General features: G+C 32.4%; 1 protein-coding gene across 2 annotated transcripts; it reads right to left on the reverse strand.

The window, feature by feature from the left end:
- Positions 1-1,299: 1,299 nt before the first annotated feature.
- Positions 1,300-10,214, reverse strand: LOC150098656 (uncharacterized). Of its 2 annotated transcripts, none has more exons than XM_090404677.1 (2): positions 10,077-10,214; positions 1,300-7,582 (listed from the first exon to the last, which is right to left on the reverse strand). In XM_090404677.1, exon 2 carries the CDS (start codon positions 7,259-7,261, stop codon positions 6,290-6,292), a length of 972 nt encoding a protein of 323 aa, XP_090260803.1. In that variant the 5' UTR covers positions 7,262-7,582; positions 10,077-10,214; the 3' UTR covers positions 1,300-6,289. The 2 variants fall into 2 exon arrangements, with proteins under 2 accessions (XP_090260803.1, XP_090260802.1); XM_090404676.1 differs by lacking the exon at positions 10,077-10,214 and adding an exon at positions 9,449-9,878.
- Positions 10,215-11,407: the final 1,193 nt, after the last annotated feature.

Raw genomic sequence — 11,407 nt, forward strand, 5'->3', positions numbered from 1 at the left:
TAAGTAGTATAGAAATAAAAGACACGACACAACATAAATTTAAAAAAAAAAAAAAAAAGAATTTTAATTAGGAAAAGATTTTTGGAAATTTTTTTGCTATTTTTTTTCTCCCTTTTTCTTTGGGTGCACCACTGAACATGGTTCATCACACCATATTATGTGTGTTCAATGCTCTATAGAGTAGTCATGGTGTTCTTGACACCAGGGCAATTTGTGTGTAGACTGCTGACTGATGTATGGCTTACATGGAGATGGTTTTCCACAGCAATCAAGATAGTGCAGCTCTTCTTGTAGCATCCTACTACTAACTTGAACTCCTGGTTGATCATTCTACATTTCATGGAAAATTTCATTCACTCTGTTAATTTCCTTTACATTTGTTGTAGAGGAAATTAGTACTGGTGCCAATAACTCACTTTAGGCAATGCAGTCTCTTACAAGCCATGAATGGATGGTCACAGATATGTTATAACACCTGTTTTTAAGCCATCACATTTTTCTGTTAAGTGCCACCGACAGTGTACAGATATAGTCAGCTCCTAAGCATATATCTCTTTGTTTTGTATAACAGAAAAGGTCATGTGTGACAATATATACATATCAATATGTTCTTTTAAAACAGGAGTGTCTCAATACTTATTTAAATACAGTATATATGTATTCACTTTTAACTTGCATGTGTTATCATCTTGAATGATTAAAAAAAGTAAGAAATAAACTTTATTTACAAATGGAATAAAATCATTTAGAGTAATACATTAATACATAATATTAATATTGCACAAAGATTATTATCTTTGTGTTGACAGAATTATTTGATAAAATCCAACAAATTATGCTCATGAACAGTAAATGAAAATAATTTACATAGGATCTGGAAACAGACTTTTAGCACTATGGAACACAGCTCGTAATTTCAATGTATATTACCTATGAAGCTACAGATCAAATAATTTTTGTTTTTGTACTACGGTGACAAAAATTGTAACTTATTGAAGTGAATTTTCTCATTAAATGAATCTTTATGGAAGAAGAATTGATTTAGGATGAATTTCTTATTCACTATTTTGATCACTCTAATGTGAAAGCTTGATCAAAAAAAAAATGTACAATTATTCATAAAGCTGTTTCACAATCACATCAAACAGAATAAACTTGACTATGTAAAACACACAAATGGTAATGATATATATATATATATATATATATATATATATATATATATATATTTTTAGTTTTTTTTCTCTAGGAACAATACCTAATACATATATAATAAACTGTTAGTAAATAGTTATTAGAGGCATTTTTTTTTAAAATACTAATGTTTGATTGTTATTTCAGGATTCCATTATTATTATTTTTATCTAAACTAAATAAATTAAACTTTTATGGGGCATTTATAAACCAATTTAGAGAATATGCATAAAAAGAAAAAAATTTCTACCCATTAAAAATCTTTCACATATTTTCTGTATACAAAGGATTTATTATAATTACTAAATTGATAATGCTATATATATTTAGGAATTTTATCTGGATTTCTGCTAGTGGCAGCACTGTCAAACTGCAAAACCTTCACAATACAGAGAGGTGGGCATAGGACTGAATGAGGGCTTAAAAGCTCATTAGCATTTTCCAGTAGCCCTGATGAGCACACTCATGAACTCAACAACTTTATTTTGTGGATAAGAATAAATGGCAGGCCTACAAAAGAAATGTAGGTTTACCATTGATTCATACTAAATAACTAATGCTTCCTCTAACTGAAAAACTATACAATCTTGAACAGAGCATGAATGTTCTATTAAAACATTTCCCATTCACAGAAAAATTCTGTTGTCAGATTTATATGTTATCAGGTAAATAACCAACTGTTTTTTTCAACTGAATTATCAGTCATTTAATTATGACATTCATGAAATAACCATGAATGTGTGCGTGTATTTATTTTAAGAATTGTTATCACATCAATGTGAATGTCGAAGAATAACTGAAAAAGAAACTGGTCTCTAAAGATATGTTTCATATTAAATTTATAGGAAGCCTCTGCTGGATCAGAATTTTCTACATATTTACATATACAGAGCTCACTCTCTTCATAGTTTTGTTCAGTAGATGACATATAACATGATCAGCTAAGTATATTATAAGTGTAAATAATATGATGCAAAGAAGCAAATGAGAAAATGGGATGGGAATGTCATATCCATGAATGGACAAGCCATTCATGTTAACAACAGTTAACAATTAAGAAGCCATTAAGATTGAACAATATTTGGTTATAAGAGAGTGAATTAATTATCAGTACAGTGTACTCTTATTAATTATTCGGGTATGGATGGATTATTCAATTTGCAGATAATCTATGCATGATTCGTCATTTAATTTGCTGAATATATATATATCATAAAATTACACACTAAAAATATATCCATGAATAGCTGGTTTGTAAAAGCAGATATATCATTAGGTGACTCATTCAGTGCATGTACTGGCACACAGGGAGTGGGAAGTGTGTGTGCTAAGAGTATAGTTCTTACTAAGGTAATCAAGTGATGTACTTTCTTGTAGTATGTAATTTTTTGAAGTTCTCACCCCTAGGAATATATCTGAAAATCAGAAGAGAGATGTGCTCACTATAAAACAGAAACTTCAGTTAACCAAAAAATATTAAGGGAGGAGGGGGAAATCTGCAACAAACCTTGCCAACCTTCGTATCAAGGTCATCTGGAGTATATTATTATTATGTGATACCTCCAAGGAGTTGAAAGACTCATCGAGGGAGGGCACCTACTCTACAACTGTCGTCTCCACCACTCAATTCTTCAACTACGTCATACAAACTGCATCATCTACACCAATGGCATTTACTGCCCACCACTAGTATTTTCACAGTCAATCAAACATCTATGCCCACGGCAGGATTTGAATACGAAGCCTTTTGGCTGGAGAGTGGATATGCTAATCACTCGGCCAACCAGGCCGGCATATGTAAAGCTTCAGCACAAAAAACAAATTCATGAACTTGGTGATCAATACTAATGCAGGTGGGTATTTTCTAAAACAGAGCTAAATTTGAAGTTAGTTGACTGTTAGTCCATCTCTTGATATCAGAGATGGAACAAGAAGTTAGGTTTTTGAATGACTAAACCAATTAAGACCAATAAAGTCTCCCACTGATGAGACTTTAATAAAGGTCAAAACTATGGGAAGGACCACTACCAGTTTGGGTAGTGGCCCTTCACGCACAAACTTTGTTTGCTTATACTTGGATAAAGGATGAAACCAAGAATATAATTTCTTGGCATCTTTAATTTATAATATAACCAAAATTAAAAAAAAAAAAAAAAAAAGACATTAATAACAACCAATTTTAAATAAAATGAGCCTCTATGATCACGCTCTCGACAATACATAAAATTAGAAAGGTACTTGTTTCTCACGTCATACAAAAGCTTGGTACAAACATAAATTTAAATAAGTCTATGAAATTCTGATCAACCATCCTAATCTAAACTAATGGTGGCCTAAAAGTTCCTTAGAATAGGGTTGGCACACATTCAGGTACATAATTTGTTTCAAGTTCTCCAGCAAACCCTCACTTCAGGACTCTAAGCAATAATTTCAGCTTTTATTTCATATATTAGCCATCATCAATATTGGTTTTGTGTAAATTATCTGCAGCCTAACTTTTGCATTAATTTATGTTAGATAATCTCTAGCCCAACAGATAACAGGACTCTAGCTTTGATGTAGTAGGTTTTTTTTTTCTTCCCATCTATTTTCCCTAAGTGCTCTTCATGCCTGTGAAGATGACTCCCAAGTTTATGGCCAGAAGTATGCACCAGTTCCTAATCAGTTGCCTCTTGAGAATGCAACATAAGGCCACTATGAGATGGGAGGAACAGATGAATAGAATCCAAGATGACAGGTAGAAAACAACAGACAGCAAAGCAAGAACAACAGGTTGATTTTATGGTCCAGCCTACAGCATAATACATGACTTTAAAAATGTTTGGAAAGTGTGTGTGTGTGTGTGCAGGGTGAGTGCTCAGAGAACTGAACCCTATGGACAAAATCAAGTGGATCTGGTGTTGCAGTATCTCTTTCTGCTATGCAGATGAAAAAGAATACATGTTGAACAGGACTGTTACAGGGGATGAATTGTGGGTATTACAACTAAGGATCCCATACGTCCCGGTTTTATTACTTCTGTCCCGGCGTCCCTATATGCTTAGTTCGGGACGCTAAATGTCCCAGATTTTTTAGATTATAAAAATATTAACATTTCTAATAAGAATAAGTACAAGTCATAATATTTTTGGTTGCTTTTAAAAATGTATGTTTACAAAACAAAAAGCAGAGACATTTATTTTGTAGTTCGGTGAAATACCAGAATGTTAAAATTTTGGGAAAACGATTCAGTTCCATACATTTCATTCAGCCGGAGAAAAGAATGTCAGAATGAGGGAGACACTGTATGTTTAACTAATCGCAACCACGGCATCTATTTCGTTCGTCTGGTCGACCGTAAATTTTTAGCAATCTTTTGTCTCAAGCTTAGTTCGCATAGCGTACGATATCCGACAGTCCGAAATGTTTCTCATTGGTCAACGTGTTTTTGAATATTAACGCGCCACGATAGTTCATTTTCTTTCAACCAATGAGAAACATTTCGGACTGTCAAATATCGTACGCTATGTGAACTAAGCTCAGGTGTTAATTTGTTTTTGTATCGCTACAAGGTATGTGATATAACCTAGTTTTGAACTGTTCATTTCGTATTCTTGCATTCTCGTATTAATTGTGAATATTGTATTTTTTAAATTAATAAAGTTATACCGTTTGTTACAAAATGCCCAAAAGAAAGTATAATTTCAATGAAAAATTGAAGGATCTTTTCCCTTTCATTTTCATAACAAAAAGCAGCGATTGTGATGATAGCTCAAGAGTGAAATGTAGCGTGTGCCATGCAGAATTTAACATTGCCACTGAGGTAAGGCAGATATAACTGACCATGTCAATACAAAAAAGCACAAGTCTGCTGTGTCTTAATTCTTAACCCTTAATTCTACAAAATTTATTGTGTCAATGTAATGGACACATCCCACTTCACCAGTAAGAAAGAAGTCGAAAGTAATGCTTAGGCTTTTGGGATTCCCAGGGAGTACTACTGGTCCATTTTCAGAAGTGTGGTGAAAAATTTGAATACTACATTTATTGTGAAATTTTACTGAAGCTTTGGTATGCAATTCACTGAAATTTTCCAAGTCCACTGACAAGAGGAGTGCAACAAGACAAAATTGGTCCTACATGATAATGCAAGATGTCATACAGGAATCCTGAAGAGAATCCAACAACTTAGGTAGAAATTCCTTCAACAGCAACTATAGAACCCGGACCTTGTCCCAAGCAACTTTCACCTGTTTGGCTTGGTGAAACAACATCTCGGTGGTAAATTTTGCTGATTACTGGGAGCTTAAAAATGAAGTGTGGAGTTAGCTGAAAGAACAGACAAAATAATTCTATGCTGCTAGTTTTGAAGGACTGATTATTTATTTATTCGTACGATGTTCCACTTTTCTCCCTATCCCTTTGGGGGGGGGAAGGTTGAGCCCTTCTAATAAGGGATTAGGTATATGAATTTTATGATATCTGTGTGTGCGTGTGTTCACGAAGCCGATTTGCCTGTTCTGAAGGACAAAAACCTCAGTTACCAGGTGAAAAACCCTCTACCTCCTTAAGAGACCTGCTAACTCACCTTTAGTTGAAAGAGACCAGATAAAGGTTCCTCACATCATAAACAGGAATGAAACCCAGGTCTTTCTGACCAAAGAGGCTCATGAAACACTAATAAAGCAATGGAACAAGTGTGCAAATGTTGAAGGAGATTAAGTATTTCTGAGATTTACATTTCACTTTTTATATTTTTTGTATAACCATTTGTTAACTTACTAATTTTCCATTGTATAAGGTCCTGATTAGAGCATCAGGACTATGGCATACATAGTTATTTGGAAGTTGGATGATTTGGAGGTGATGAAACAGTAAAGAATATACACAGGCAGATGACAAAGATCATGCCACAAACTTACAAATATCTCACAAAGTTCATGGCATGACAAGAGATGTTTGTGATTAAAAACTCCGCACAATCAATTTCAGACCAGCTAACTCAGCTGAATTCAGTTAAAATCAAGTAGAAAAATTTTCTGGAAAAGCATGATAATAATAAGAATATTAATGATTCAATAAAAATATTACCAAAACATTCTCATAAAAGGCTTAATTACATGGTATGAATAAGTTTATGTAACTTAAGAGAGGATAAGTACAAAAAAGATGTTCCACAAACATGACAGGTTAAAGAATCATCATCAGTATGTATTCTTATATGTTTTTCAAGATTTTTTGATTGTGAAAATTGTTTTCCACATATTTTACACAAATTTTTTTTCTTATCACTTTGAATTTTAATGTACTCATTTAAACAAATGTCCCCGAATGACTTCTCACATGATTTGGAAGTACAAGCTTCTGCATTATTATGAATTCTTAAGGGTGTTTTATGATGTACTGCTTCTAGCACAATTTCTTTACTTACATGTTTCTCACTGTTATCAGATTTCATGTGGACTTTATGATTTTCCAATTTCATACAATCTTTCATGGGCATTTCACATCCAGATGTATTCTCATTAGTATTAACTTCCATATGCCGTTTTACATATGTGGTATCTATAAATGATATTTCATGTGCTGTACAAGTGCAAGGTTTCTCATTGTTATGAAATGTTATATATGATTTTAGACTATGTAACAGTAAAAACACTTTGGTACACAATTCACAGTTAAAAGGTTTCCTTGGATGAGTTAATCTTTGGTGACTTTTAAGCCAATCTAAAATTTTAAATGCTTTGTTACATATTTCACAGATAAAACATTTTTTTGTGCTATGAGTTATTTTATGTACATAAAAATCTTTTGCTTTTATAAATCCTTTATCACATATTTTACAAATAAATGTTTTTTTAAAATAAGAAGTCTTTCTATATTTTTCAAGATTTGATGAGTTAGAAAATGCCTTGCCACATTTTGATGATTCCCCAGTTGTATGAAGTTCTCTAAACTCACCAGAAATTTTCTGAGTTGCCAAAAATTTTTCACATAATAGCTTTTCTGAATGAGGTATTATACACAATGCAGTAGCACATGAAGATTCTACAAGTGAACCTTTATTATGTTTAACAATTTTTTTCATTCTGCAAAGTCTATGTAAAATTAAATATACTGATATCTAAATTTATAGCAAGCTGTGCTTGTTTTTGTTTTTTGTTATGAATATAAAAGTATTCCTGATTAGAATACTATTTAGAAATTTATGATTTACTCTTAGAGTCATCCTTACAAGGTCTGGAAACAATTTTATGCATGCTACAAAGAACAGAATTAATCCTTGATGAGTAAAGCAATTTCTTGCAAGTAAAGCTAACAAAACTGAATTTTCTGGCTATTTTTAGCAGTTTTTACACTTTTCTTGAGGTACCATATTATGTGCTGAACACATCAGAGCCACTGCTATCTGAAAATAATAAGTCACAGCCATATATTAGAAATACACAGAAAGTTTAAATATACAGTCTTCTAAGTAGGTGTTTAATGTATCTAAATACATATAATTTTACAATAAAAGATAAGAGAAATTGATGATTGTGAGATTCTTAGATTTAACAGGACATTTAACAGAATACTACCAAGTTTCCATATAAATTAAAGCATACAGGGATGAATGTAGTAATTGTAGTCAGATGTAGTTACTAGAATCAAGTGTAAAAGTATAGTAAATGGAATGAGACAAGATAGGAGGGGAGGGAGGGAGTACTAATGATATAAGATGACTTGAGTCCAGTAGGGTAGCAACTCATGAAGCAAAAATGGTAATAATGTCACAGGTAGCAGTGAATTTGAGGATATCTGGTGGGAAGTAGTGGCTAACAGGTTAAAATATATAGTGGGAGGAAGTTGCTCCTGACCTTCCAGTCCAGTTGCTAGAGATGAACAAATCAAATTATCCTGATGGGTACTCAATGAGTAATCATTGTGTGCAACTTAAATTATCCTAACATTCATTGAACAGTACAGAAAACTCATGTTAAGAATTAAAGAGAATTTATTTAGTTGTTGTGACAACTTTCTAAAGCACCATGTGCAAGAAGCAACTTAAGGCAAAGAGTGTTACATCTGCAAAAACTGCAAAACCAACTCATGGGTTAATTGCAATGTTAAAATGAACAGTTAACATGCAAGGTTAAGGAAGTCATTTTGCCATTTTACAAGATCTTCAAAAGACCATACCTGGCTTACTGTAGGCAGGTTTGGTCTCTAGTTTTGAAAGGGATAAAGATGTTGTCAAAATGGAGAAAGAAGAGTTATTACAACAATCATAGTGGGATTATGGAATGTATATTACAAGGACAGATTGAGAGTATGTGGACTGAAGACACTGGTAAACAGGAGTGATATGGTAGAGGTCTATAAACTCCTGAAAGGGTATTATAGTTTATTGACCAATGAAATTTTTTGTTATATGAAAGGTGAGAACAAGGGAACATCCACGAAGGTTAAGTTTGTATGCAGTTAAGAAAGGGGTGAGGCTAAATTTTTCTCTCACAGAGCAAAAAGTGAAAGTGTGCAAAACAATTTGCCTGTTGAAGTGGTGAGTGCATCTGGCGTGAATGACTTTAAGAGAAGGTATGGCAGCTGGTGTGTGTGATGTATAGCCTCCCTCAATAAGTTCTCGACTTCCTGGGAGTCTCATATAGTAATAATAATAATAAACTGACTAAATTGTAATCCAGTAGCAGAACTCCATGCTGTGAATTCCAAGGGCATGTGGCTATACCACTATTGTAATATAAATATTACCAACATGACTTGAAGTAATCTTTAATGAGAAAAATCAAATTTTAAAAGAGGTTACCAATAATTCTGCCAATTAACAATAAACTAGATAAAAATTTCAAAGTCAATTCAATGCTGCTATTAATCATCCAAATCATTCCGTGTGTTGAGGCTTAAGTGCTGTGAGGACATCATGTTGGAGGCTTTAATCCTTTCTGAGTGCTGCATACATTCCATTAAGGCTCCAACATGACATCCAAATCATTCTTGATAATGAATGTATGAGAATGTTTATCAAGAATGAATGTATCAACATCAATGTAAATTATATAGATCAGGATACTTTCCAGAATTTGAACTACTTTTATTCATCTAAAATTAAATCCAGCACAGTCAGAACAAAAGAATGGCTAGAATCCTGAAGTATCTCTATCAGCTTTTCAACAGTAATCATAAATTTCAATCATTAATTAACAGACCTCAGTCACTACGATTCTAAATTTAGTTAACCAATTGGAAACTTAAAATATACAATAAATACTTTTACCTTCCATCTATCTCAATCAAGTCAAGCCCATCATAGTTAAAATAACACAAAAAATTACTATAATCGATAAGCTTTACGTAACTCTTCGTTTCGACAGTCATCACAAATTTCAAATATCCCATGACTATTGAAATTTAAAATATTTTATATAATTAAACTGGAGATGTTGAAATCACAAGCACTTTAACTCGATATGTTTTATCTTGCTTTTATATAAAAATCTAGTGTTCATAATTATAAATTTAGTTTCTTTGCTTCTATTAAATCTACTACAAATGTGGTAGTAACTGAAGTACGAGATCACCAATTGTCCCTTAATGCCTAGTTCACTGCTATTATGATCTTATTCCAAAATTCAGTGTTTATAAATTAGTTTTTATATACTCCATGTGCTGCTACAAGTAAATTCGTTACGAAATGCACGACTTAAGCCACACAACGGATTCCACGTTTAATAATAAACAGCAATAATAGTAGCATTTATTAAATATTCCCTTCCGTCCTGGCGGCTGGTAAAAGAAAGAAAATAATAATTTAATTATATAGTTTTAAGCCAAAGTTATTTTGGCATGAATTCAGATAATTTTCAGTATAAATATACTTAATATATAATACATTATTATATTACCTTATAAAAATGACTACATTTTTGTTGAGCTTGCTTTCCATTAATGTTATATTCGTCACAGCTTAAAAATAAAAATCTGACTGTTGTAATAAATTACAATATAAATGATTCACGTAAATATGCAGTATACAATCTATGTTATTAACAAAATGAACGTTTCGAAGCCCGCCTTTTGCTTCGTACAAACTTTTGCGCATGACAAACTACTAACGACTAGTTAGCTAAGTCCAGAAATAGTGAAAACTGTTCAGCAGACAACTATTTCCGTTTTGTGTGTCGACCCCTGTCACCACCTCTAAAAGAAAACCATTATCTGTTCTAATAAACCGTCTCTCTAAACAGAACTACATATTATAAGAAATATCTTCGTAATAACCGTTATGGTTACAACAGCATCAAAAAGAAAAGTCCGATAGGATTATTAACATTATTAATCATAACAAACAACGTGGAAGCTCAATAATGATGACACCAAAGCTATAATTCCTCTTTATATAAAAGGTCTATTTGAAAATAAATAAGCAGGATGGTACACAGATATAACATATAGCAAAAAAAGAAAATCACGTAATTTAATGACATAGCTTTAATAACACATATGTATCATGATCTCCCCTCTAAAGGTCGTGATTTATTGATATCCTTGAGCTCAGCTCCCATTCATGATTGTAGGTGAAGTTTGGCTATGTCATATAATCTTTAAAAAGTTACTTAATATTAAATAAGCTTTGTTTTATACAGTATTGTTTTGTTTTATACAGTATATAAGTGTGTGTATATAAAATATCTTGTGTATATTTTATATACAGAAGAAATCATATCAAACGTTACTGAACAGTAAGTCAGCTTGTGTTCTTAGAGAATACAGAGAAAAATGTAAGAAAGCCTAATGCTCTATAAAATTAACTAAACAAAAGTCATGGACAGAGTTTGGTAAGAACATAGAAAATCTATACCAGGAAGGTGGCAAAATATTCTAGAAACTATTTTAAAAACTTAGATATGAGTGAAAGAGTACTAAAAAGGAATCAAAGATGATAAAGATTACAGGAAAATTGAAGATAAGATATTTTAGATGTCTCGAGTAATTACTTTAAAAGATTGCTAAATGAAACAAGTAGTGACAGCACAATGGTATAAACTCCAACCGAGAATACAGTCTAGAATATATATGCATATTTGAAGGTATAAAAAGCAGTCAAAAGCCTGTAATGTGAAAAGGCAGCTGGAATAGATGAAATTCGACCAGAATGTTCAAATATGGAGGTGAAAAAGTTTTGCAATGCCTACACTGTATAATGCAGAAGGTCTGGTGTGAGGGTCGAATTCCA

Source organism: Typopeltis vanoorti, chromosome 15 (assembly GCF_054136105.1).
Source record: "Typopeltis vanoorti isolate ZY-2024b chromosome 15, IOZ_Tvanoo_1.0, whole genome shotgun sequence".
Taxonomy (NCBI): Eukaryota; Metazoa; Arthropoda; class Arachnida; order Uropygi; family Thelyphonidae; genus Typopeltis; species Typopeltis vanoorti.

Bases quoted from the DNA above. Each gene is read 5' to 3' on its own strand.
- LOC150098656 (XM_090404677.1), bottom strand. From the start codon at position 7,261: ATGAAAAAAATTGTTAAACATAATAAAGGTTCACTTGTAGAATCTTCA.